The sequence below is a fragment of the Propithecus coquereli genome, unplaced genomic scaffold (assembly GCF_000956105.1).
Source record: "Propithecus coquereli isolate 6110/MARCELLA unplaced genomic scaffold, Pcoq_1.0 Scaffold307, whole genome shotgun sequence".
Taxonomy (NCBI): domain Eukaryota; kingdom Metazoa; phylum Chordata; class Mammalia; order Primates; family Indriidae; genus Propithecus; species Propithecus coquereli.
The window spans coordinates 2,767,305-2,794,743 of record NW_012148697.1 but is presented as its reverse complement, the minus strand read 5'-3'; the positions used below and the strand labels follow the sequence as shown (position 1 = coordinate 2,794,743).

General features: G+C 37.8%; 1 protein-coding gene across 3 annotated transcripts in view; it reads right to left on the bottom strand.

Annotated features, from left to right (window-relative positions):
- Nucleotides 1–239: 239 nt before the first annotated feature.
- The window catches only part of IWS1 (IWS1 homolog (S. cerevisiae)), a 45,489-nt gene continuing 18,289 nt past the window's right edge, over nt 240–27,439 (bottom strand). The window contains exons 4-14 of one of the 3 annotated variants that reach the window (XM_012649940.1): nt 27,068–27,263; nt 26,307–26,364; nt 21,099–21,196; nt 19,306–19,456; nt 16,914–16,996; nt 12,815–12,944; nt 11,844–11,961; nt 9,995–10,106; nt 9,311–9,367; nt 5,432–5,543; nt 240–598 (exon numbers count right to left, since the gene is read on the bottom strand). In XM_012649940.1, the coding sequence (XP_012505394.1) occupies nt 467–598; nt 5,432–5,543; nt 9,311–9,367; nt 9,995–10,106; nt 11,844–11,961; nt 12,815–12,944; nt 16,914–16,996; nt 19,306–19,456; nt 21,099–21,196; nt 26,307–26,364; nt 27,068–27,263 (1,247 nt within the window). In that variant the 3' untranslated portion in view covers nt 240–466. The remainder of the gene's footprint in view (nt 599–5,431; nt 5,544–9,310; nt 9,368–9,994; nt 10,107–11,843; nt 11,962–12,814; nt 12,945–16,913; nt 16,997–19,305; nt 19,457–21,098; nt 21,197–26,306; nt 26,365–27,067; nt 27,264–27,439) is intronic. The other 2 variants (XM_012649941.1, XR_001137710.1) reach the window with 2 other exon arrangements.

Below are 27,439 nucleotides of genomic sequence, written 5' to 3'. Positions count from 1 at the left end.
CCCATGCTAACGCTGTCAAGGGGCCCACCAAGTCACCTCATTAGCATAACAAAGACACTTCTATCACTCAGGAAACCCAAGCGTTTTATACATTCCTTGTCAGGACAAATGACAAATTCTTCCTTATACCACAGTCAGGTAGGCTTGAACTTTGGAGGGTCACAAAACTCTGTAATATCTTAAGATTTTTGCCTCCATTAAGAATGTATCCTCTAAGACAATGAAGAGACAGCCCCCCAAAACCAGAAGGAAATTTTATTGTGTAAAGTAAGACTAGTATTCCTCTGTACAAAGTACACAACAAACGGTTTTAAATACAACTGAGAGAATTGTGAGTCCTATGACAACATCTGATACAAGCTGAACCATTTACTGACACGCTAAAAAATTTTTAAAATATCTTCTTCCTCCGAAGAGTCCTTTGTGCATCTCTTGGAGTAGGATGGGGACATCATCCCAGGCAAGGTCACAATGGCATTTTATTGCCCTCGATGCTGATTTTCACTGCGTGTGCAGATCTGCTTTTTTTCCTGATATCCGTGAACTTTCTCATCTGTTTATCCAGTCGACTGATACCTTTCTTGGAGGTGGCCTGAAACTAAGAGTGGGGGAAAGATAAATAGCAAATTATTGAAATACATAAATGCAGTTTTATCTTTCATCTTCTTATATCTGAAAGTTAACAGTCAGAAGAGCTCCTAGCTCTAGAATAACCAGAGTAGGCTTTGATGACCTCAACAACAGAGCAAGATACACACCAGTGTTAGAAACTCTTTCAAGGAAGAAAAATTTTGTTGTCTGGGCTTTATTTTTAATTTTGCTATACTCCATGGAAATCTCCTAGATGGAGAAATGGGGAAAAACTGAGACTATGATCCTCCCAGTTCCATCATTTACGTTATATTTTGACTGTATGCTTTTTCCTTTCAAATGAAAGACCAAATGTGGGACTGACCACTGACACTTACTTTCCAACAGTGCTGGCATAAAAAAGAATGATCTTCTAAAGCAAAGGAAGGTCATCTGAGAAAAAGCCTTAAACATGATGAATGAGGTTAGAGGATTAGTGAAGCAAATCCCAAACTGCTGGAGCTCTAGAGATTCAGACTTGGGGTGAATCCCTGCTCTGCCTTGCCAAGTTCTGAAACTGAGAGAAGTACATGAAATAATGATGCGAAATCCAAGCACAGAGGCTAGCCCACATTTAGCGCTCAAAATAAATTGGAGCTATTACTGTAACTACTACTACCTCACAATCAACTAGATTTACATTAACTAAGTATACGTGACACAAAAAGAAAAGAAAATTAAGTCTCTTCCCACTTACCCATTATCTTTAAAGGTTTGGTTTGGGGATTATGTCTTTTATATTTTGAAAAGACTGTATGTTTTGCAAAGATGTGGTCTCTAAGGAACCTTACAGAAATTCTGGGAAGGTCTGCCACTGATGTCAAATATAAGGGTGAACTTTTTTGTTGATTATATTGTCAACAATTCAGACGTTTAAGAATGATGTGTGGTTAAAAAGAAATGAGTTTTTCTAATTCCTCTCCCCAAATGTTTACTACTAAATCACTGCTGAAGCTCAATTCGAAAGAATGCTAAAATAACAGGCCTAGGAGACTCTAGGGTCAGTACAGTGTGGTGAGGTTCTTTTTAGTTTGGGAGACTTCCAAGTCTTATCCCACCTCTGGATTCAGTCTCATCCCTGATATGAAGTCGCCTGAGCACTATGCAAGAAACTCTAAGTCACTCTTGAACAAGAGCCATGTTGACCATCTATCCTAGATTTTTCACTTCTGATCAAGTGCAGCATACTCTAAATAAGCGCATAAAAATTCATTATCAGATGAGAAAGAGCTATGCCACCATCCATCACACTATCCCCCAGATTTCCTGGACAGTCCCAAATATCTGCCTTCCTTTTAGAAGATGTGATTTTAGTACTTGCGGTCAATCCACACTGGAAGCCTTACCTGCTCGGATCTCTACCAACTACCCAACTCCCAGCAGCTCTACACACCAACCTCAAACTCTCTTTGCCTACTCCCAGGACCTTCACTAACAGTCTGAGCCCTGACAGATCTGTCTAGCCTCAGCAGCTGGGACACACCCAGGCCAGTGCCAACCTACTTCTAGTTAACACATCTGACTCACAGCTGGCAGATGCTCAGTTACCCCAAGCCTGATAACACGCAGGCCACAGTACCTAACGTGCCAAATCAATGATCTCCTCCTGATTCATCAACTCCATACCACACTAACTTAGGACATTAAAAGTACATGCTGTACTGTTTCACCAGAGAAAACCCAAAAGCAGCTTAGAACACTAACAAGATGGGTTTGCTTAAAATAAAATTAAGGTAGTATAACTGTCTGACACAATATTAAATCATTGAGGAATGTTTACTCAAGTGGATTTTTACCATGTTAAGTAAAAAACAAACAAATCCAACAAGGTATAAAAGAAAATAATCACAATGCTGCTTGAAATTTTTTTAAAAAAACAATAATAATGTTTATGCATGCATATAAAAAGGATCAAAAAGAAATAATCCAAAATGTTAATATTCAGTTATGGCAAGATTACAGGTGACATTAATTTTATTTGTGCTTTCTGTATTTCTAAAAGTTTACACAAAAACATGCATTGGTTTTGGTCATTTTAATATTTTTTAAAAGCACTGCATGGAACAAATGAACACATAAAAAATACAATGTTAGTGCAGGTTGCCGAATTACTTAGGAGTGAAAAACGAGAACTCATAGAGGAATGAATAAACAAATTATGATATATTGACAGGAACAGACCATTATGCAGCCATTAAAAATGATAAATCTACAAGGCAGTAAGGGGACATGACCAAAATTATGTAAGTATACTTTTAAGTATCAATATAAAAAAATATATCAACAAATATATCAAACTGCTTTTGAATGGTAGGACCATGAATAATTTTTATCTTTATAACCTCAAAATTTTCTACAATTCTAAAAACTAAGTGTGAGGCATAACTAGAAATACATTTAAAACATCAAATTTGTTAACAGTGGTGACTTAGTGAAAGAGCAGAACTTTGGGAATGGGATTACTCTATAGCGTTTTATACTTATGTAACTGCAAAAATAAAAATAATACTGAAAAAGTTTCATCTGAAACCCATTTACTCACTCCAATTTTCTTTTTGGACAATATGTTTTCTAACAATACTCATTAGTGTCTGCAATGTGGAAACTCTGAATGAGCATACAAGAAAACTTCCTGGGCAGGGAAACAAGTGTCAGGTGGTTTAAGGATTAACAAGCAGGGATATAACACAGGATCATCAGGCCCCAAAGTGTGACTTATTTTTTTGACAGAGCTGTACAGGCCACACTGAGGCCTCCATAAATACCAGCGTGTTATGATCGTGCGGATTGTTGGGAATACAGCAAAAGAGCTCTCCTTACGCTCTAGAAGGAGGTCAGGCCACCCTGTAGGTGAAGGTGGGACAAGAACCAGCAAAACCAGCAGACAAGGCACAAGGCCCCTTGGGACACAACTTACGTTCCAAAGCAGACTGGCCACTGAGAGTTTTTATTACATTTTCTTTGCCATATTGTAGTTCCTAATTCTCAAAAATAAAGGTATTGGGGAAGAAAAATACTGTGAAAACAGAGGCTAAAAAGAGGGAAGAGTGAAAAAAGGGGAGAACAAGAGTGGGAGCAGAGATACAAAGGAGAGGTGGCTAGGCGAGACAGATACAGGTGTAAGAAAAAGGAAGGAAGTACAGAGGAGGAAGTTCTTGGCACAGAACTAGTCCTCTACCCCTTATGTATTCTCTATAAATAAGAAAGTTGACAGCTGCTTAATAGTAAAGTGAACTGGCAGGAAGGTAAGTGGAGTCCATGGGAATAGCTACCAAAGCAGGGGTCACGGAGAAGCACAAAGGCAGGCAACACACAGACTCTCTGCACATGGCAACAAAGGCTCCACTACTCAACTCAAAGCAGAGGTTAGTGAGTCCAGCTTTTGAACGTTCTAGGGTCTTTTTCATTTCTGACCATGTGTTGAGTATGTATTAATCAAATTCACCTCCTAAATAGCTAGTAAAGGCCTTATGCAATGAGTCCTCACATGCATGTTGCCAAGCCATTCACAATAGGAAAACAAGCCATCTCTCTTCCACCAAGAAGCCCTTACCCAGTTCATATGCCCATAGTACAGACTACGATTCTGGTTCCTAACAAACCCTGTTTCTTTTCTTTTCTTTTTTTCAGACAGAGTCTTGCTCTGTTGCCCTGGCTAGAGAGCAGTAGTGTCATCACAGTTCACTGTAACCTCAAACTCTTGGGCTCGAGTGCTTTTCCTGCCTCAGCCTCCTGAGTATCTGGGACTACAGGCGCCCACCACCACGCCCAGCTGATTTTTCCATTTTTGTAGAGACGGGGTCTCACTGTTCTTAGGTTGGTCTTGAACTCCTGGACTCAAGCGATCTTCCCGCCTCAGCCTCCCAGAGTGCATTACAGGTGTGAGCCACTTTGCCCAGCCCAAAAGCCTTTTTCATAAAAATGAGTACTAGTCAGGAAAACCAAAATGCTTATCAGGGAAGTAATTACTGGTCTCTAGGGTACTGACAAAGGAAAGGACTTCTGGTCAATTTCTAAATATTGAAGAGGCCTTGAATGTCCCAAGGTGCCCTTTAGGGTCATTATTTCAGAAACTAAACAGGCCTGGCCTTTTCTGATCAAGAAAGCAACACGCACACTTGTTTTCACTCTGATCACTGACAATTCAAGCCCATGCAGAGCGCATGCTTCCTTGGGGATACCTCTCAGATACACTCTGGTAAAGCCAGGCCTACAGGGGCATCCTGTTGCCTTCAATGCTGAACTTGACAGCACGGTGCACTTTGCTGAGTCGTTTCTGCTCTGCAAATCGCCTCTTATGCTTTTCCAACCGGCTTAGGCCCTTTTTGAGAATACCTGGCTAGAAAGTAGTTTGATGGGAGAACAGAAAACGATTACTGAGGAACACTGAGCAGTGCTTACGGTGATGACAGAGCAAGTGTCTACACTAAATATTTCAAAATAGAACTGCTTAAACAGCTGAAGAGGAAGTGAGGGGGAGATTTTTAGAAGCAGGTAAGCTCTATGTCTCACGGTTCAAAAAAAAAAAAAAATCACTGGATCAGAACACTTCAGGCTTCAAGATTTACCTGAAATAAAAGGATTAATAAGAAACTGCCCTATACTTGATAATGTTGCTTCAAGTCTGAAGAAAAGTTCATCAGCAATGACCTTTAACCTTGGATAATACTTTGATTGCTCAATTTGAATAGTCCTCTTTGAATCAGATAAAACCTCAAGAGCTGCAAGGATTATTACACACGAAGTAAAAAATAAAACAGTAATCTGTGTCTGAGATCCACCCTGCTCTTCTTCTGCTTACCCTGGATGACTCCATCTCCACATTCCACTTGGGCCTGACAACGTAGTCCTTGTTTGAGGGCATTGGGACCCTCGCACGGGCACAGAATCCAGGATCTCCAGGTCTAAGAGCCCTGAGACAGGGAAGAAGAGCACACTGCTTATGGAGCCAGCCACAACCAGGGTCACAGGCGACTTCACACGCTGTTCCTGGGTCCATCCCCCTCAGCTGAAATGTTTCAAGACTCCTCTGCCTCCCCAAGGTCACCAATCCACCCTCCTGCCCTCTCTTAGCTCGCCTTGTCATCACACACGATACCACGGCAATCTCTCACTTCCCCCAAAGCCAGCTTCCCCTGCATCTTCATGAATCCATTTTGCCTCTCCTCAGCTTCAGATATAATCATGCCCCTCTCTTCCAAGGCTGGCCCCTCCAGCAGCACTCTGAATCTTAATTTCTCTGGTCTAGTGGAGTGACTCATGAATTCATTTGTGAGGTAAAAAATCAGGCAGTTATTAGGTTATTAAGCATGAATTATCCAATTTCCTTAAGTACTAAGTTTGACAGTTGGTATCTCTGACATTTCTTGTTCTATTTTTATTGTGAAGGTACATCCTCAGTCTTTGAAATACATGTTTTGGCTGGTTTTTTTTTTTTTTGAGACAGAGTCTCACTCTGTCACCCTGGGTAGAGTGCAGTGGTGTCATCATAGCTTACTGCAGCCTCCAACTTCTGGGCTCCAGGGATCCTCCTCCCTCAGCCTCCAAAGTAGCTGGGATTAAAGGCGCAGGCCACCACACCCAGCTAATTTTTCTATTTTTAGTAGAGATGGGGTCTTGCTCTTGCTGAGGCTGGTCCCAAACTCCTGAGCTCAAGCAGTCCTCCTGCTTCGGCCTCCCAAAGTGCTAGGATTACAGGCGTGAGCAACTGTGCCCGGCTGGCTGGTTTTTTTTAGAGCAATTTTTGTGAAACCACAGATAAGTCAAAAATTTGTGTTATTTTCAAATATGAGTTCCATCGTGGAACCAATGCAGTGCAGACAGCTTGAAATATCAACGAAGTGTTTGGGAAGGATGTGGCTAATGAATGCATGGCATGCTGATGGTTTGAGAAGTTCCATTCTGGTGATTTTAATCTTGAAAATGAGCCACGTGGGCAACCTAAGACCAAGGTGGATAATGATGAGCTGAAAGCTGTAGTGGAAGTGAATCCATCTCAACCCATGCATGAATTAGCAGCAAGGTTTGACATTATTATCCCCATATTGGACCATTGGAAACAAACTGGCAAGGTAAAGAAGCTGGATAGATGGTTTCCACATGAATTAAACAAGCATCAGAAGAGAAATTGTCTCGAAGCTTGCTTTTCTTTGCTGTTACAACATGAAGGTGAACCACTTCTACACTGTATTGTTACATGTGATGAAAAATGGAATCTTTTTGACAATCACAAGCATTCAGTACAATGGGTGGATAAAGATGAAGTGCTGAAGCACAATCCAAAACCGAATATTCATCAAAAACAGCTAACGGTGTCTGTTTGGTGGTCCAGTGCTGGTATCATTCACTACAGCTTCATGAAACCTGGTCAATCGATGATAGCGGTTGTCTACGGCAACCAATTGGATGAAATGATGAAGACGCTTGTGATGAAGCAGCCAAGATTGGTCAAAAGAGACAGGCCAATCCTCTTGCAAGACAATGCTCAACTACATGTCACACAAACAACGCTGCTCAAACTACAAAAATTGGACTTGGAAACTCTTCGTCATCCACTGTATTCACCAGACCTTGCACCAACTGACTACCACTTCTTCCAGGCTTTGGACCACTTCTTGCAAGGAAAAATATTCTATTCTCAACAAGCTGTTGGAAAACACCTTTCACGATTTTGTCACCACTCACTCTCCAGGCTTCTTTGCTGCCAGTGTAAATAAGCTACCAAGATGGCAAAACTATGTTGATAGTTTAGGTACACACTTTGATTAACTGTACTGCTTCTTGTTTGAGATATAATAAACTATACTTTTGATTTGAAATTGGACATTTCTTATTTAATGACCTAATAAAATGACCTCTCAAAACTCTGAGTCTTCCCATAAAGTAGTTTACATGGTTTTGTATACACAACTCATATAGTAATTTTTGCCTGTTTATTTTAGTAAAAAACAACCAGAGATAATTACAGATTCACATACAGGTGTTAAGAAATGATACAGAGAAAGACCCAATGTCTTTCCCAATGCTAACAACTTACAAAACTATAGTATACCACCATAACAAGGATATTGATGCCAATACATCACTTTTACTTATATTTCCCCAGTTTCATCTGCACTCATTTGTATGTGTTTATGCAAATTTGAGGGCAACAAGGAAAGACTAGAATAAGACTACCTTCGAAAGTAAAGTCTATCTAACTGTAGATGCCCAGGCAGTAAACTATTCAGCCTTTAAGTAACTAACTCCAGTGGTAAAAGGCCAGTGGGTGTATGTGTGTCTGTTGGGAGTCAGGAGAGGATAAGGGTAAAAAATTCTAAACTGTTTCTCTTTCCTTGTATGGTTCACCCTATTTTTAACATTAAGCTTCTACAATCTTCATATATGTATAACAGATTAACTGGCTTGCCAAAGAAAATTCTCCATAACTCTTATTTTCCCCCTAAAGTCACTGTCTTATCATCAAACTTATTATAATCAAAATTATACTTGCTCCCCCTAGCTCATCTCCCACTCTCCCCTTGCAATCTGGGTCCTGTCTGTCGACTCACCTGCACAAACCCCTCTGCAGCAGTGCCTGCCACTGTCCACCTCCAGTGCAGCCTCCTTCCCCTCTGGGTTCTCCTCCAGTGCATAGGACCACAGCCGCTCACTCACTTTCACTGGCTACTCTGCCTGGCTACGCCCCTTTTCAAAGTTGTTTAGTTTATTTCTTACTCTATACTCTCTTGATTCAATAATCTTTTCTATGGAGAGAACCACCAAATCTATGTTTCTAGCCCAAATACTCCTTTAAATTCCAAGTTCTAGACCCATGATATTTATAGGACTATCTCATTAGGCATCTCACACTTAACAGGCTCAAAACAGAACTCGCCTATGCCCTCAAATCTCCTCCCTCCATTTTAGTGAATGGTAATACCACTGCCTCAATACCTCAGTTTGGGTTGGGTCTTCAACTCTAGCCAACCAACTTCTCCCCCACTGAGTCATAAGCTCCTGGCAGCTTTGCCCCTGCAGTATCTCCTCACCATTCTGCCCCCCGTTACCATCTCCGTTTAGCTGTACCACTGCCTTCAGTCCCACTGCCCTCCACCCCACCCCACACGATGCCGGCAGCACAGCAGCAGCAGCATTGCAAATCTGATGGCTTCACATCTAGGCTCAAAAACCTCCTATGGAATCACGAAGAGAGCAAAAATTCCTCACCTTGACTCAAAGCCCTCACTGATCCACATCTACATTTCCAACCTTATCTTCCACCACCTTGGGCGCACACTACTGCCCAGCCCCTTTGGTCTGTGGCCATTTGAAAACAGGCCTTGCACACTTACCCCACAGCTTTGCCTAGGCTCTCCCTTTGCCTACCATCCCTTCTGCAGACTTGCACTTTTTGAGAGCATGGACTGTTTTTAATTCGCTTTTATATTCTCAGAGCTTAACAAGGAGTCTACTCCTTAGCAAGCAGCAACAAAATGTTTATTGAATGAACTATTTTCTCAATTTTCCTTATATACCCAGAGTACCCAATACAATGCCTTGTAGATACTCAATAAATGTTAAACTGAAAATTACTCTTGCCAATGTAAACATAACATCACTTCATTTGCTATTTATCTTAAATTAGCAAACAGAAATACTATATACAGTCTAAGAAGAAAAATTAACACAAAAACCTTACTTCTCCTCTCCAGTCAGCACCTTTTCCAGGTCTCTTCGGGGTGTCTGACCACCAGTGCTGGGAAGAAAGTAAACAAGGAGATACTAGGAATGTTAGAACCTTATAACTAAGAAACAGAGCAAACTAAAATATCAAACTTAGACCATACTTAGCTCCTTTACATGGGACCAAGGAAAATAATTTCTAATAATCTTTAAAAAGTACTACTCATTGTAGTGTTCACTTGCATAACAGATTTCATTACAGGTGAGCCATAACTGCCATACTTGTAACTAATGACTTTGCCTTCCGGGATGCAACTGTACCCAGCGTACTGGTACAGGGTGAACCAGTAACATTGTTTTTCCTTCCAGCAATTTGGAAATGGGACTGTGAAAGTTGTTTTCTACAAGTGCCTGGAACAACACAAGCAATCAGAACTGTGAGAGAGGCCTTATTCTACCAAATTGACTCAAAAAGGTCTTGGTAGGTGAAGAGGACCTTCGTCACGCACTACCACATTTAAACTAAAAGAATATTATGAACTACACAGACATAACAAGCTTAGAGGAAAGGACACCCTATCATCTTGCAGGTTTCCTAATGATCTTAGGAAAGATCTGGAAAAGATTTTTGATCTTAACAAAAAAAACCTGATTACTGCAACAACATTTATTCCACTTACTCATACCTGTTCCCTCATACCTGTTCATTCTTCGTCGTTGAGGCATTTGTTCTAGATCTCTCTGCTCCCTTTCTTCTCTTGTCATTCCTTTGTAGTTTGAGGTAAGACCAAATATAGGCCGAGACCATTCATCTGCAATAAGAAAAAATCAATTATTTAGTTCATAAAATAGCATTTCTCCTACTGTTCTTTCAAATAATTGCACCCTAGTGTGATGTGAAATTCTAAACATTTAGAGTAGTATTCTTTCCAAAAATACCCCATTATTTCAGGGTCATTTATATGATAAACACAGCACAATACCAGTACGATAACTAACTCTGGCTAAGAAATTTAGTGTAAAAACATCAGTTAAACCAGCAATCACCACAGTGATTTAAAGAAAGTAACATCTGACCCATACTTTGATAGTCATCAACTAGCTGAGCTGACATTTCATAAAGACAGCCTAATTCATTTTAAATTTTTATTTATTTATTTTATTTTTTATAGAGATGGGGTCTTGCTACATTGCCCAGGCTAGTCTTGGGCTCAAGCAATTCTCCAATAGGATCATAGGCATGAGTCACTGCCCCTGGCAAAAGTTACACTTTAATATGGCAGGTATAGAGCTTGTACTTCACTAAGTCTAATAAAGCTGCTAAGATGACAATGAAAGTACTACATGCCCACTGTTTAGCCGGTAAAAGTCCAGACGTACCAACTGATGTTTCCATTCTGAAACACAGTGTAGCTTATCACTGTATTTAATACACTATGGAAACAAGGAAGGACCTTTACAGACAGAACATAGGCATTGTCACACAAAGAAGGAAGCGGAGATTTCAGGGGGTCTATAAATCTTTTAAAATTGCTCCACTGACCCCGCCCCTGGATTCAGAATCACCGTTGTAGTAACTCATGGATACCAGTGGGAACATTCTGCTTCTCTCAACCTAGGGGTGGGAAAAATTCACAAGCCACCGAATAAAAGTACCAAAAGTTTATCACTTAATAGGCAGTAAACTGCAGATTATTAAGAAGATCAAAGATGATAATACATTTCTGGTTTATAAAAGAAATTTTATAAAAGAATTTACATTTCTCTAAAAGCTTAAAAATTCAATAGAAAAATAATTACTGTATTCAAATGTAGAAGTAGTTCCTTTTAATCTAGCCTTGAAGCTTTAAAAATTCGTTTCCAACATGGAGCACATCAAGACTTACAGAGGACAATAAAAACAGATAGGGATTTCATTCTTAAAACTGAGGAATTTCATAAAGAATATGGCACTTGATCACATGATTTTCAGTTAAACTCTTCTGGATTTCTCATCGTCATTAAATAAGAACATGCAAAAAGGTTTTAAAAACCATTATGCAAGTAATAATGGCACTAGCTAATATTACTTGAGTACTTACTATGTGTGAGGCACTGTGCTTTATATACATCCTCTCATTTAATCTTTAGAATAACCCAAAGAAAATACATAATTGTCTCAATTTTACAGAGGAGGAGACCAAGACTTAGAGCTTAAATCCCTAGCTGAGGATATGCAGTAAGGCAGGTATAGTGGATTCATGATTTGAACCCAGATATGACCAACTCCAGGGCCTGCATTCTAACCCTTCCTTCTCCATGCTCTTAACCCATGGCTAAAAAATGCATGCTTTTAACTTGCTATATTGAATATTGGACAGCATGTCTAAATATGCTGAGAAGCATTTTAAGTCTCGGAGAAAAAGGTGGTATAGATAAGTTATTAAAATTTTTTCTATTCTACTTTCTGGACTTATTTTAAACAAATATTGGTAAAAAAATATCTTTTAGGTATACATGTCTCTCTCTATAAACATCAACACAACAAACAAAAAGCAAAATTTACATACTGATTAATTTCCCTGCCATGTCCTTGTTGGACCTTGATTCCTTGGGGTGTTTATAGAGATACATCACTGCTCGTCCAATCCCACTATGCTTCAGGGTCTCCTGGCTCACACTAGGTAGCTGGGGAACATAAACACATTACACACATATTAATCACTCAGAAGCTGGGAGTTTTGCTAATCTATTCTAGAGGACCTTCAAGATCTGGTTCATTCACAAAAGAACAAATAAGAACCTACAGACATTGAACACAAAGATACTTTGAGTTCACATTAAAAGTTAAGAGTTCAGTATTACCACTGAGTTGAAGTGAAACCTAATAATGTAAGAAAGTGTGAACTATGCATACTCAGAGGTTAGTAGTTTAATACAGGAGTCAGCACAGGCCTCAGAATCCAACAGACCTAAGATTACCTAACCACGGCCACTTTCTGGCTACGTGACCTTGGACAAGTTATTTAACTTCTCTGAATCTTAGCTTCCTCATCTGTAAAATGAAGACAACACACCTACCTTACAGGTTTACTGTGAGGAATAGATGAACCAACAAACATAAAGCACCTAGCACAGTGCTTGGCACACAGCAAGTTCCTCTGAAATTCCTTCAGAAGTTAAGTAGCTTGCCCAAGGTGTCACAGCCACATAAAGGTAGGTCAGCTCAAGATTCAAATGCAAGTTCATATGACTCTGAATTTGGTGTTCTTTCCAGAACATGTCCACTACTGTACTACTTTTCTCAGATAAATCAGTAGCTACTCCAAGATCTTTTCCCTTCAATGATATAGTTACATGAAGTTTTATAAGGTTTTTCCTTTTATGTTCATTTTATTAGGTATATTCCCTTTTTCTAGTCCTTTCTCTGGCAGGCTGTCGCAAGAGAATGTATAAATACATTGTAAACTATATAGAGGTTATGACAATACAAACCACATTAGATGACTAATGAAGAGCAAACAGATTATCTGTCTCTAACCTCTTGCAGAATCTTCAATAGCTCCTCTCGGATCTTCAGTGCTGGCAAACTCCTGTCTGGTAGAGGTGAGAGCCATTCTTTGATAGCAGACATCACACCACTGTCAATAAACGTTTCTTTAAGGTCCTGCCTGCAATAATAATTAAAAAAAAAAAATCAAGTCTATGAACCTTGCTTCTACTGTATCTTCTTCTGACTTCTTATATATTTAGTGATATTTCCAAAAACTGCTTTTAAAAAGTTACCTATGTACATTCAGTATGTACTGAATACCTATTCTGGCTTCAAAAGCAGTATGAAATTCAGTTCTTACTTTCCAGAAATATACAAACTTGACAAAAATTTGCCTAAAACAAAACTAAGCAAACTCAAATTACACAAGATAGATTATGCTGAAATGACTGGTACAGAGAGTAAGACTGAGCTCCAATCATTACAGCCGAAAAAAAAATCATGTTCAATCTATAAGAACAGTAGTTCTCAAACAGTTTCCAGTGGTGATGAACCTGGAACTATGCCATTCTCTGCAGGACGCTAAATCTCAATAAAATACTGATACTCAAAACTCAATTTTATGCACTAGAATCAGTTATGTTAATAGGAAACATGACCAATATTATATATGTAAAACAGTGACAGATAGTTTGGGCTAATGAAATGGAACCATTTCCGAGTTATGAATGTCCTAGGCCATACTGGTGGTGGCTCACTGATACACTAATGCATTTCTTCAGTCATCAAAAGTAGGTTGCAGCTTGATTCAAAGAAAAAGCAAAGCTGCTCAGAAATATGAGCAAACCAATGAAAAAATTTGGTAGTAAGGGTCTATTAAGAAAGGGCATCATTATTTCAGAAGTATCAATGATTGCGACGATAACAGGGCCATAAAAGCCACGTACAATGTGTGCTTCAAAGTAGTCTGCCAAGATTTGCTGTTTTCAATCACATTGGGAAAACACATGCAATTTTACCAAATCCAAAACTGTCTGTAAAGAACAAACTGGCAATGCCATGGAAATTATAATTTATGAATATTACAAAAACCTTTATGCACACAAACTGGAAAATGTGGAGGAAATGGACAAATTTTTAGAAACACACAGCCTCCCTAGGCTCAACCAGGAAGAAATAGAATTCCTGAACAGACCAATATCAAGGACTGAAATTGAAACAGCAATAAAAAACATTCCAAAAAAGAAAAGTCCCGGACCAGATGGTTTTACACCCGAATTTTACCATACCTACAGAGAAGAACTGGTGCCCATCCTGCAGAAATTATTCCACAGCATTGAGAAGGATGGATTCCTCCCCAAGACATTTTATGAAGCCAATATAACCCTGATACCAAAACCAGGAAAAGACGCAACAAAAAAGGAAAACTACAGACCAATATCCCTTATGAATATAGATGCAAAAATTCTCAACAAAATTCTAGCTAACTGAATCCAGGTGCTTATTAAGAAAATAATCCATCATGACCAAGTGGGCTTCATTCCAGAGATGCAGGGATGGTTCAACATACGCAAATCTATACACGTAATTCACCACATAAACAGACGCAAAAACAAAAACCATGATTCTCTCAATAGACGCAGAAAAAGCACTTGACAAAATTCAACACCCTTTTATGATAAGAACGCTTAACAAAATAGGCATAGATGGGGCTTACCTAAAAACGATACAAGCCATTTACGACAAACCCACATCATACTGAATGGGGAAAAATTGAAAGCATTCCCACTTAGAACTGGAACCAGACAAGGTTGCCCACTATCTCCACTTCTATTCAACATAGTGCTGGAAGTCCTGGCCACAGCGATCAGGCAAGAGAGTGGGATTAAAGGCATACGAATGGGAACAGAAGAGATCAAACTCTCACTATTTGCTGATGACATGATATTATATCTAGAAAACCCCATGGATTCAACCAAGAGGCTCCTGGAATTGATAAATGAATTCAGCAAAGTCTCAGGATATAAAATCAATACACACAAATCAGAGGCTTTCATATATGCCAACAGCAGTCATACGGAGAACCAAATGAAAGACTCAATTCCCTTCACAACAGCAACAAAAAAAATAAAGTATCTAGGAATATATTTAACTAAGGAGGTAAAAGACCTCTACAGGGAGAACTATGAAACATTGAGGAAGGAAATAGCAGAGGACGTAAACAGGTGGAAAACCCTACCATGCTTGTGGGTTGGCAGAATCAACATCGTTAAGATGTCTATACTACCCAAAGTGATCTACAGATTCAATGCAATCCCTATTAAAATACCAACATCATTCTTCGCAGATGTAGAAAAATTAATTTTACGCTTTGTATGGAACCAGAGAAGACCCCACATAGCAAAAACAATTCTAGGCAATAAAAACAAAATGGGAGGTATCAACTTACCAGACTTCAAACTTTATTACGAGGCTGTAGTAATCAAGAAGCTTGGTACTGGCACAAAAATAGAGCCATTGACCAGTGGAACAGAACTGAGAACCCAGATATAAAACCGTCCTCATATAGCCACCTAATCTTTGACAAAGCAGACAAAAACATACACTGGGGAAAAGAATCCTTATTCAATAAATGGTGCTGGGAAAATTGGATAGCCACATATAGAAGACTGAACCAGGATCCACATCTTTCGCCTCTCACAAAAATGAACTCACGCTGGGTAACAGATTTAAACCTAAGGAGTGAAACTATTAGAATTCTAGAGGAAGATGTTGGAAATACTCTTCTAGACATTGGCCTAGGCAAAGAATTTATGAAGAAGACCCCAAAGGCAATCACAGCAACAACCAAAATAAATAAATGGGACCTGACCAAATTAAAAAACTTCTGCACAGCCAAAGAAACGGTCACAAGAGCAAACAGACAACCTACAGAATGGGAGAAAATTTTTGCATGCTACAAATCCGACAAAGGGCTGATAACCAGAATCTACTTAGAACTCGGGAAAATCAACAAGAAAAAATCAAATGATCCTATCAAAAAGTGGGCAAAGGACATGAACAGAAACTTTTCAAAAGAAGACAGAATAATGGTCAAAAAACATATGAAAAAATGCTCAACATCTCTACTCATCAGGGAAATGCAAATTAAAACCACAATGAGATATCACTTATCTCTAGTGAGACTGGCCTTTATCAAAAAGTCCCAAAACAATAAATGTTGGTGTGGATGCGGAGAGACAGGAACACTCATGCACTGTTGGTGGGACTGCAAACTAGTGCAACCTCTGTGGAAAGCAATACAGAGATACCTTAAAGAGATACAAGTAGAAGTACTATTCGATCCAGCAATCCCATTACTGGGCATCTACCCAAAAGAGCAAATGATACTGTATAAGAAAGACATCTGCACCCGAATGTTTATAGCAGCACAATTCACAATTGCAATGACGTGGAAACAACCCAAGTGTCCATCAATACATGAGTGGATTAATAAAATGTGGTATATGTATACCATGGAGTACTATTCAGCTTTAAGAAACAATGGTGATATAGCACCTCTTGTATACTCCTGGATAGAGCTGGAACACATTCTACTAAGTGAGGTATCCCAAGAATGGAAAGACAAGCACCACATGTACTCACCATCAAATTGGTATTAACTGATCAACACATAAATGCACATATAAGAATAACATCTACTGGATGTTGGGCAGGGGGGAGGGGGGAGGAGGGAGTAGGGGACGGGTATATGCATACACAAAGAGTGCAATGCGCACCACCCGAAGAATGGACATATTTGAAACTCGGACTTGGGGCGGGGGGGGTGGCAAGGGCAACATACGTAACCTAAACATCTGTACCCCCATAATATGCTGAAATGAAAAAAATAAAATAAAAAAAAGAACAAATTGGCAGTTCCCAAGTTTTTCTTTCATTTATATTAGTTTGCTATTTGTTCTGTTTTTATCAGGCATCAAGGTTTAATAAAAATTTATGAAGAAACATAACTTAGGAAACTTTATTATTATTTTTCTGTGAACTGACAGAAGGCTACCATTATTTAATGCCTCTAGAACACCAGTATATCATCTGAATATCATTCTATTAAAAGGAAAAACCTTTTTCAAGAAAATAAATTGCTTACTTCTTAAGGTGCATGACCACAGTAGGCAATAAAGTTAACTTTTTCAGTGCTGGCTTTTTTTGATTGTTCAACTGTCTGTCTTCCTATTGAGAAAAAAATTAAAGATAAAAAAAAGGCAGTACTAATTGTTAGTAGTAAATTATAACCACTGTAATTTGGAACCATAAAATTGAATAAAGTAATAGTTTCTCAAAGAAACTACAATTTTTCCTACAAGAAAGATTAACTAAAGAATGGATTTTTGGCAGAGAACTATGTATGTGTCTGTGTCAACCAAACCCACAAAAACATTAAAATAATTACCTTTAACAACTACAAATTGAAACAATCAATTTTGACTTAAAATACTGACACAATTGTCAAGTTTTCAAAGAGTTCATTCAAGGTGCATATTATACCTGGCAAATTTTGGTTTATCACCAGGAATAATTTTCCAGGTGTAAGGTTTGGATATTATTGGAACATATTATCAAAGAAGAGTTTCGGCATTTACTTCGGCAATTTTTTTTTGAAAAATTTCAAATTTTATAAATATAAAATACAGAATATACCTGTCATGTACATTTAAACAACTAAACCCACATGGCCAGTCTTATTTTAGCCAGATGTCTACCTACTTCCTCTCCACCGTGGAATTGCTTTGAAACAAATCCTAGACACAGCTCATTGACTCCATTCATACTCTAGCAAGTGTTTCCAAAAGACCAGAACTTGTTTTTTAAACATATTAAGTTGGTGTAAAAGTAACTGCGGTTTCAGACCATCATTATAACTAGGCTTGAACACATCTTTATTAATCAAAATATGAATCATTACAATCAACACATTTTTGCCAATGAGAAACAAGTTTGTTTATTCCTGTAGTGTGAAAATCCATGTTTCAGGATTTGACGAACTCTTGGAAAGCATTTTCTGCATCCTGCTAGTTGTGGAAGTGTCTTTCCTACAAAAAGTTGTCGAGATCCTTAAAGAAGTGGCAGTGGGTTGGTGAGAGGTCAGGTGACTATGGTGGATGAGGCAAAACTTTGTAGCCCAATTCATTCCATTTTTGAAGGGTTGGTTGTGCAACCTGAGGTCAGGCATTGTCATGGAGAAGAATCGGGCCCTTTCTGGTGACCAACGCAGCTGCAGGCATTGCAGTTTTCAGTGCATCTCACCCATTTGCTGAGCAGACTTCTCAGACATAATGGTTTCACCAGGATTCAAAAAGCTGTAGTGGATCAGACCGGCAGCAGACCACCAAACAGTGACCATGACCTTGTTTTGGTGCAAGTTTGGCTTTGGGAAGTGCTTTGGAGCCTCTTCTCAGTCCAGCCACTGAGCTGGTCCTTGCTGGTTGTCCATACAATCCACATTTCGTTGCACGTCACAATCTGATAGAGAAATGGTTTGTTGTTGTGTACAATGAGAAGATGACATTTCAAAAGGACTTTTTTTGATTTTCGGTCAGCTAATGAGGAACTCACTTAACAAGCTTTTTCACCTTTCCAATTTGCTTCCAATGCCGAACTGTAAAATGGTTGCACCGAGTTCTTCGGCACCTTCTCATGCAGTTGTAAGAGAATCAGCTTCGATGATTGCTCTCAACTGGTCGTCAAGTTCCGACGACCAGCCACTGTGCTCCTCATCTTCAAGGCTCTCGTCTCCTTTGCAAAACTTCTTGACCCACCACTGCACTATACGTTCATTAGCAGTTCCTGGGCCAAGTGTGTTGTTGATGCTATGAGTTGTCTGCTGCTTTATGACCCATTTGAAATCGAATGAGAAAATTGCTAGAATTTACTTTTTGTCTAACACCATTTTCATAGTCTAAAATTAACAGCAATGTCGTTAACAAAAACAAAAACACAAAAAGTGAGAAATGTGCATTAAAATGATGTATATATAACATAACTACATTTACTTAAGAATGTATTCCAATAGCAAACAGTAAATTTTAACAATGCTAAAACCGCAATTACTTTGGCACCAGCCTAATAATAATACTGGGCCAATTTTTACAATTTGCCAGATTTTTAAAACACAATGACAGCTGCAGTCTCTTGATCAGGGATAGAGAATGATACATGCATTTATAACTGTTTTTTATATATGAAGAAGCATTAAACCTTGTGGTGAACCTAAGAGCAAAACCATTTTCCCATAAAACTAGCAAAGCCATTCACTCAAAAAGGTTAATTTTACTTAACACTTAGTCTTTTCACTTTTTTGTAAACATTTGAGTAAAAAAGTAAAATTATTTCCATGCTTAAAATTTAGAACAGAAAATGCTTTATTACAAAAACAAAGTACCTTAAATATAGTTTAAGTAAGGGTTAAGCATTAAGAAAAAAAGGCACCCAACCAATTCAGTAGGGGAAAGAAAAGGTGAACCTAGAAGTGACCATCTCACCTCAGCAGCCTCATTCATCTTAACAATCATGGCACTCACAACGTCATCTGCATCACTAATAAAGGTGCCACCATCGCGGTTCCGTCTGCGCTTGCCACTCATGCTCTTTTTCCGCTGCAACATCATCTCAAAATCTGATAGAAAGTCCATACTAAAACAATAATGCAAAATCGAGTAAAATATAAGTTCTCTTTTAAATACACATTTACTTTCACCACACTTAAGAACACTGAATTTCTTAATTCTAACTCGATGAGGTGCCGCCTTCTTTTAAAAGTGGAAGCACAGTCATGCACCACATAACAATGTTCCGGTCAACAATGAAATGCATATATGATGGCGGTTATCCAGTAAGCTAAGGTTAATTTATTATTGAAGAAAAAATATTCAGCATCGTCCTAGGGCCTTCACATTCATTCACCACTCACTTGACACCCACAGCAACTTTCAGTCCCGCAAGCTCCATTCGTGGTAAGTGCCCTTTAAAAGTGTACCATTTTTTATCTTTTACACTGTATTTTTATTATACATATTCTATGTTTAGATACACAAATACTTACTACTGTGTTACAATTGCCCATAGTAGTCAGTACAACATGTTGTACAGGTTTGTGGCCTAGAAGCAAAAGGCTATGTCATGCAGCCTAGGTGTGTAGTAGGCTATGCTATCTAGGTTTGTGTAAGTACGCTCTATGATGTTTTCAAAATGACAAAATCACCTAATAATGCATTTCTCAGAACATATTCCTGCTGTTAAGTGAGGCATGACTGTACTTACCACCTGCTATTGAAAGAACAGACATTATGTATCACAGACATTATGTTCAACTCCTATACTACTCCAACTGCTATACATTAATCACTAGCCCTAAACTTTTCATATACTATATTCACACTTGTACCTATAGGCTTAAGAAGGAACATTTCGAGTTCTCATTCAGCTTTAGTTGCACTGCCTTTTTTAGGAATAGGATGGTGTTCAAAAATTTGAATGTTTTTGTCTTATATAGCATGAGTAGAAATGAAAATAAACTGAAATAAACTGACAAATAAACTGCTGCCTTTCAGTGATAAGAAGTGTAACTCTCAAAACATAATGTAACAGAGATAAATATGGAAATCTACAGACTTGCTAAGAGCTTCAAACCTTTGTGGCTTTCATCAGAATCATTACTCTTAAAAGAGGGAATTAATCATTCTTTGTCACTATCAGAGAAATTCAATTTCCAAAAGTACCACCCAACGCATTTAGTTTAATCCTTGCATGCCACTGGGAATTAAAAGGAAAACGATTTTTTAAAGCACTGTCTTTACAACTGTAAACAGTAACTCACTAATCATTCTATTCTTATATGGGACCTTTCAAGATATCAGATTTTTCTCAACAGATTCCAACTATTTCAAAAAGTAAGTGAAATACAATCAAGTAATATTTTGTAGTTAAGGTGTTAGACTTTCCCCCTGTCCCCACAAATCAGTTTTTCTCTCAAAAAAATGTATTTTTAAAATTAGATTATTTTTCAGAATAGTTTACTTGGTAAGCCATAAATTAAGAGTCTGGTACCATATAAATATAACTCCACAAATTAAGTCATCTGAGCACAAGGTAAATGAAAGAAAAATAACAATTTACTGACGACACTGTATATAGAGAAGTACAACATAGAAAAATGGAACAGATTCTCTCCTAAGCTTAATCAGGAACCAAAATGAAAAACAAAAGAAATTCAACAGTCCCTACCTTCATTTTTTAACTTCACTTTAACAAATTCCTTAAAAGCAAACAAACTTACTGTTTTCCTCTCTTTATGTTATCATCAGAATCTGAATCTTCTGCTTCTTTTACCTGTGTTTCATCCTTTTCTTCTTCCAAATCTTCTTGGTTAAAACCCTAAAGGTAGAAATAAGTTAGCCAAAGTTATCATAATTCCTTATGGATTTTCTTCTGTATAAGTGCTCTTAATTTTTTTTGCATTTTTAAACTAATACATCCACAAAAAACAAAAATTAAATAGGTACCAAAAGGTATGTAGTAAAAGGTACCTCCCTAGCCACTAGTGTTACTAGTTTTCACACATTTCCTTCCAGAAATAGTTCACTTTTATATACGCACTTCTACACATACATATTTAGTATCTCCTCTTATACAAATGGCTGCATAGTATTCACAGTGGGTTTGGGATACTGCTCTACACATTTCAAATTTAACAACAGAATCTGGAGGCCAATCCATATCAGTATTAAGTATTATTCCTTTTAAGGCTTTGATTATTTCACCATGTGGCTGTAAACATAATTCATTTATATATTTGCCTAATGACATTTAATTTTGTGTATTTGAAATTTTGAGAAATATTTGCCAAATTGTCTTCCACAGAGGTTACATCAATCATTTCTTCTTTCTTCTTCTTCTTTCTTCAGCAAAGTATGAGTGACCTGTTTCTCCACCTTCTTGCTATTATAGGTTATCAAGCATTGCAATCTGCCTATCTCTGGACCAAAAAACAAAAGGCATCTTACTGTAGTTTTATTCGTATTCTTCTACTATGAGTTGAGCATTTTTTCATGTTTACAAAGCCATTTGTAATTCTTTCTCTATGAATTCTCAATATCCTATGCTCATTTTTTGTTGGTCTGTTCATCTTTTTCCTATCAGTGTGCAAAATCTCTTTAAAAATTAAAAATAGCCCTGTTAGTGACAGGAGCTGGATAATCCCTACATTTGTACAGTTTGATTTTGTTTATGCTAATGTTTGCCAGGCATAATTTTTCATTTATGTAAATGAAATGGCCAGTCTTTTCTTTATAGCTTCTAACTTTTGAGTTATACTTTGGGAAGAGAAGTCTTCCCAATGGTCATCTAGTATAGTTATTTCTCACTGAACTGAAACTATAATAACGAAGTTGATGTTAGCTCTCTAAACTAGATAAATACATCTTATTCTTGTAATATCCTACTTTAAGGGGTATGAGCTCCATTAGTTCAGTGTCCAAACAGTTTCTGGCATAGCATACAATCTCTCAAATACTTGTGGAATAAATTTTTCCTTTCTATTTTCCTTAGGTTCACTGTTATTTTTCTATCATCTTGAATTAGATTCTAAATTCATCTACTTTTTCTCTCTTGCTAGTAAAAAAAATATTGATTTCTTTTTTCTTCCAAGAACTGTTCAACAAGGCTTTAAATTTCCGAGTGGTAAGGGTGTTTTGTTTGCTAATTTAGTTATTAATTTTCAGTTTCATTGCACTGCATTCAGAAATTATCTATACTTTGTACTTTTTAAAAAAACTTAGTTTAAAATTTATATGGAAATGCTGGCTGGGCATGGTGGCTCAAGGTTATAATCCCAGTATTTTAGAAGGCTGAGGCAGGAGGATCATTTGAGGCCAGGAGTTTGAGACCAGCCTGAGTAACATAGCAAGCCCCCATCTCGACAAAAAATTTTTTACAAAAGGTTATCCAGGTATGGTGGTGCACTCCCATATTCCCAGCTACTTGGGAGGCTGAGGCAGGAGGATAACTTTAGCCCAGTTCAAGGATGCAGTGAGCTATGAATGTGCCACTGCACTCCAGCCTGGGCAACAGAACAAGACCCTGTCAAAACAACAACAACAACAACAAAAAAAAACAGTACACGGATACACAAAGAACCAAGAAAAACCAAGGCAATGCTGAAGAATAACAAGCCTGAAGGACACAAACAACTATCAAGAATTACATATTAATGGCACAAGCATAAAGAGAACAACAGAACAGAAAAGATAGTGCAGAAACAGATTGGAATATATACATATGGACTCTTGATTTACGACACAGATGGCACTAAAGAGTAGTAGGAAAGGATAATCTTTTCCATAAATGGTGCTGGGTTAATTGGATATTCCAAATGGGGAGAAAAATCTTTACTTTTACCTCATACCACAAGCAAAACCCCATTCTAGGTGGATTATACAACTATGTGAAAGATAAAATATTCAAGCTTCTATCAGATAACTTGGGAAAGAATATCTTCAAGACCGTGGAGACAGGCAAAAATTTCTTAGAATTTAAAAACCTTTCACCATAAAGAAAAAGACTGGAGGCTGGGCGCGGTGGCTGACGCCTGTAATCTTAGCTCTCTGGGAGGCCGAGGCGGGCGGATTGTTTGAGCTCAGGAGTTCGAAACCAGCCTGAGCAAGAGCAAGACCCCGTCTCTACTAAAAATAGAAAATAAATTAATCGGCCAACTAAAAATATATATAGAAAAAATTAGCCGGGTGTGGTGGCGCATGCCTGTAGTCCTAGCTACTCAGGAGGCTGAGGCAGAAGGATTGCTTGAGGCCAGGAGTGTGAGGTTGCTGTGAGCTAGGCTGACGCCAAGGCACTCACTCTAGCCTGGGCAAAAGAGTGAGACTCTGTCTCAAAAAAAAAAAAACAAAAAAGAAAAAGACTGGTAAATTCGATCTATTAAATATATTAAAATTAAGAACTTCTGTTTATCAAAAGACTCCATTAACAAAGTGAAAAGGAAAACAATCAAATAGAAGAAGACACTTTAAACTTTCAAAATTGCCAGAGGATTTTTATCCAGATTATATAAAAAGAGACTCTTCCATGATGTTTTTGGTTTGCTGCTTCTGTCAGTTACATCCACTTAGAGGCCAGGGCACAGTGGCTCACACCTGTAATCCTAGCACTTTGAGAGGCCAAGGCAGGAGGATCACTTGAGGCCAGGAGTTCAAGACCACTTAGATTATGGATTTGTCCATTTCTCTTTGAAATTCTGTCAATTTTTGCTATATATATATTTTAAAGCCATGTTATTCGGTACATACAATTTTAAAATATTTTATCAGTGTAAAGTGACTCTCTTTAACTCAAGTAACATTTTTTGCCTTAAAGTCTAGCTCTTTGATATCGTTTTCTTTTGGTTAGTATTCACACACAATATCTTTTCCTACCCTTTTATTTTCAACTTTTCTTTACCTTGTTTCAGATGAACCTTTTGAAGTCAGCGTATAGCTGGTTTTTAAAATCTAGTCTGAGCACCTATGTCCTTTAATTGGAACTTTTAGTACGTTTACATTTAATGTTATCTCTGGTATTACCAAAATTTAAGTCTACTATTTTACTATGTACTACTTTCTGCCCCCTGTTCTATAGTTCTTTTTCTCTCTTCTTGCATCTTTTGGGACTGATTAGCTTTAATTATTCCATTTTCCTGTCTGTTAGTTTGGAAGTTACACATTTTGTTACAGCCTTTCTAGAGGCCACTTAACACACACCCTAACTTATTAAAGTTTACTAACGCATATTACATACATTTGCAAAGACCTGTAAGCACTTCAATTCCATGCGTACTCCCAATCTGCTGTTGCCATCATGTGTTTTAATTTTATATATATTTTAAACCACACATGACATTTTGTTTTGTATAGTTAATACTCACTTAGGCCTATGTATACATTGTTGCTCTTTTTTCCTTCTTGCATCTCTAAGCTTCCACCTTAATGCTCTTTCTGCATTTCCTTCAGTTGGTATACCATTAATTCCCTCCTCATTTCATCTTCATTCCTGAGAAGTATTTTTGCTGAATATAACAGAACTGTAAGTTTGCAATTATTGGATTCTATTGTTTCTGTTGAGAAGTCAGCTGTTAGTCTAATTGTTGATTTTCTGAATGAAATATTTTTCCTGTGACTGCTTTCAAGACTTTCCTATTTTCTTTGGTTTCTTGCAGTTTTAGTAATGTATTCAGGTGTAGATTTCTTTTTATTTATCCTGCTGGCAATTTGTAGGACTTCCGGAATCTATGGCTTTATGTGTTATTTCTTTAAATATTGTTCCACTATATATGTAATTTTCCCTCAGTTACTCCAATTTGTTCTTAACCTTTTCACGTATAATCTACATCTTTTATTTCCTTTTAGATTTTCTGTAATAATGTACCTCAATGCTTCATTCTAGATACTTCCTATCTTCTATTTTACTAATTTACTCTTTGAATATGTCTAGTCTGCTGTTAAACTCATCCATTGAGTTTTTAATTTCAGTTACTATATTTTTATAGTTCTGAAATTTCTACTTGGTTCTTCTCCAAATCTGCTTTGTCCTTTTAAAAACTGTTTGTTCCGACAACATTTTAAATCTTTTATCTCCCTGAAGAGATTTTGTGAGGCGATCTCTCAAATGCCTATACCTAGATTCCTAGGTCTATTTCTATTGTCTGTTGTTTCTCCTGTATCCCGTTAAATGTTTTCTTTGACTGTGTATATCACACAGTATACATGAAAAACTTGAACCACTGTCACTGAATTTCTGAGACTAAGGTTCTCTAGTCTGCAAGATGATTCAAAGATGGTCTAAAATCTGAGCAAAGGCTATTTTACTTGCAGTTCACCCTTAATCTTAAAGGCGCTGCTCTTAGAAGCCCTAATCCAGGTATGGGGTTTACAGGGCCCCTTAACCTCAATAGGACTTGAACTTGACCTTTTGTTCCCAAGCCTTGAGGCTGTCAAAAATATGAGCAGCCTCTCAGGTTGACAGGCAAACACCCCAACAGGGAAAGAGTTCTAAATACTGAGTCACTGCTTTAGGTTTCCGTCTTCTGGCTTAGTAATTCTTTGCAACCTTGTTTCTCAGTTATGAGCAGATTTCTAAATATTTTGTCCAGCTTTCCTAGCTGTCCTTAGCAGAACAGTTAGTCCAAATAACCCAGACTGCCTCTGTGAGAATCAGCAGTTCCCTAGTTGAATCTTACCGCTTAGCATTATAAAATGCCTTTCAGTGTCTCTTTGCGTGTTCCTTCCTCCTTTTAATTCAATTTTGCCAGTTATTTTCCTTTTATGCCTTTGTATACACTTATATTTCGCTTTCTGAATTCCTTTCTTCTAGATTTTTCTCATAAATACACTAAAGTTGTTTATTTTTACTTACAGGAATCACCTATTAGAGAACTACTGCCACAAAAACAAACAAAAAAAGCACAGTGAAAAAGGAAATATTTCCATCTTATACTTACTGTAAACTCTTCTTCCTCTTCATCACCAGATTCTCCAAATATGTCTGCAATAAGATTTCTAGAAAAGAAACAAATATAAAAACATTCACTTGCTTTCTTACCATGTAAATAGGAACTTTTTAATTTTTTTTAAAGAGACAGGGTCTCACTTTGCTGCCAAGCAAGAGTGCAGCAGTGTGATCACAGCACCCTGTAACCTTGAACTCCAGGGCTCAAGCAATCCTCCTGTCTCAGCCTCCCAAGTAGTTAGGATTACAGGTGTACACCTCCACGCCCAGCCAGGAACCATTTTTTAAAATGGAGTATAATTTACTTAGAGTAAAATGTGCAGATCTTAAGTTTCCAGTGCAGTGAGTTTTTAAATGCATACACTCATGTAACCAGCATGCTAACCAAGACATAGAATAATCCCACTTCCCCAGAAAGTTCCCTTATGGCCTCTTCTAGTCAGTCTCCCAATATCAACACCCTACAGACAATCATATTTCCATCACCATAAATTAGTTTTGTCTGTTCCTGTACTTCATGTAAACGTAATCATGCAATGTTTTCTTTCTCTTAACATGTTATTTTTGAGATTCATCCATGTTGTAGTGTGTAGCAGTAGTGCAGGAACTGATATTCTAAATCCCCAGTCATGCAATTAGGGCATATTGTATCTCAACATGAAATTTTAATACAAATTTAAAAAACTTAAGAGACAAACCCTCTCTACTACCTAATTAAGAACCTTTGAAAACTCATGTTGCATTGTCACTTACTCTTCTTCATTGCCCGACTCACTATCACTCCCAAATAGATCCTTCTCTTCATTTTTCTTATCAGACAGTTTCTCTTTCCCTGTTTCTTCTTCACTGTCAGATGCCACTCTCTGCTCTCTTTTGCCTGACTTATCTGATACAGCGTCACTGTCAGAGTCATCTGCATCAGAGACAATACGACTCTTCTTTGCTGTTGCTGAAAAAGAAAATCATCATTCATCTTAATTTGTTATGGTTATCGTATTACTAAGCATAACAGGTGCTTTAAAATGGCCGTTTGTGTTAATAGGTTAAAGGGTCCCCTGACACATGGTTAAGGAAATGAAAAAATAAAAATAAAAACTAAGAAAGGCCCATTCAGAGACATCTTAT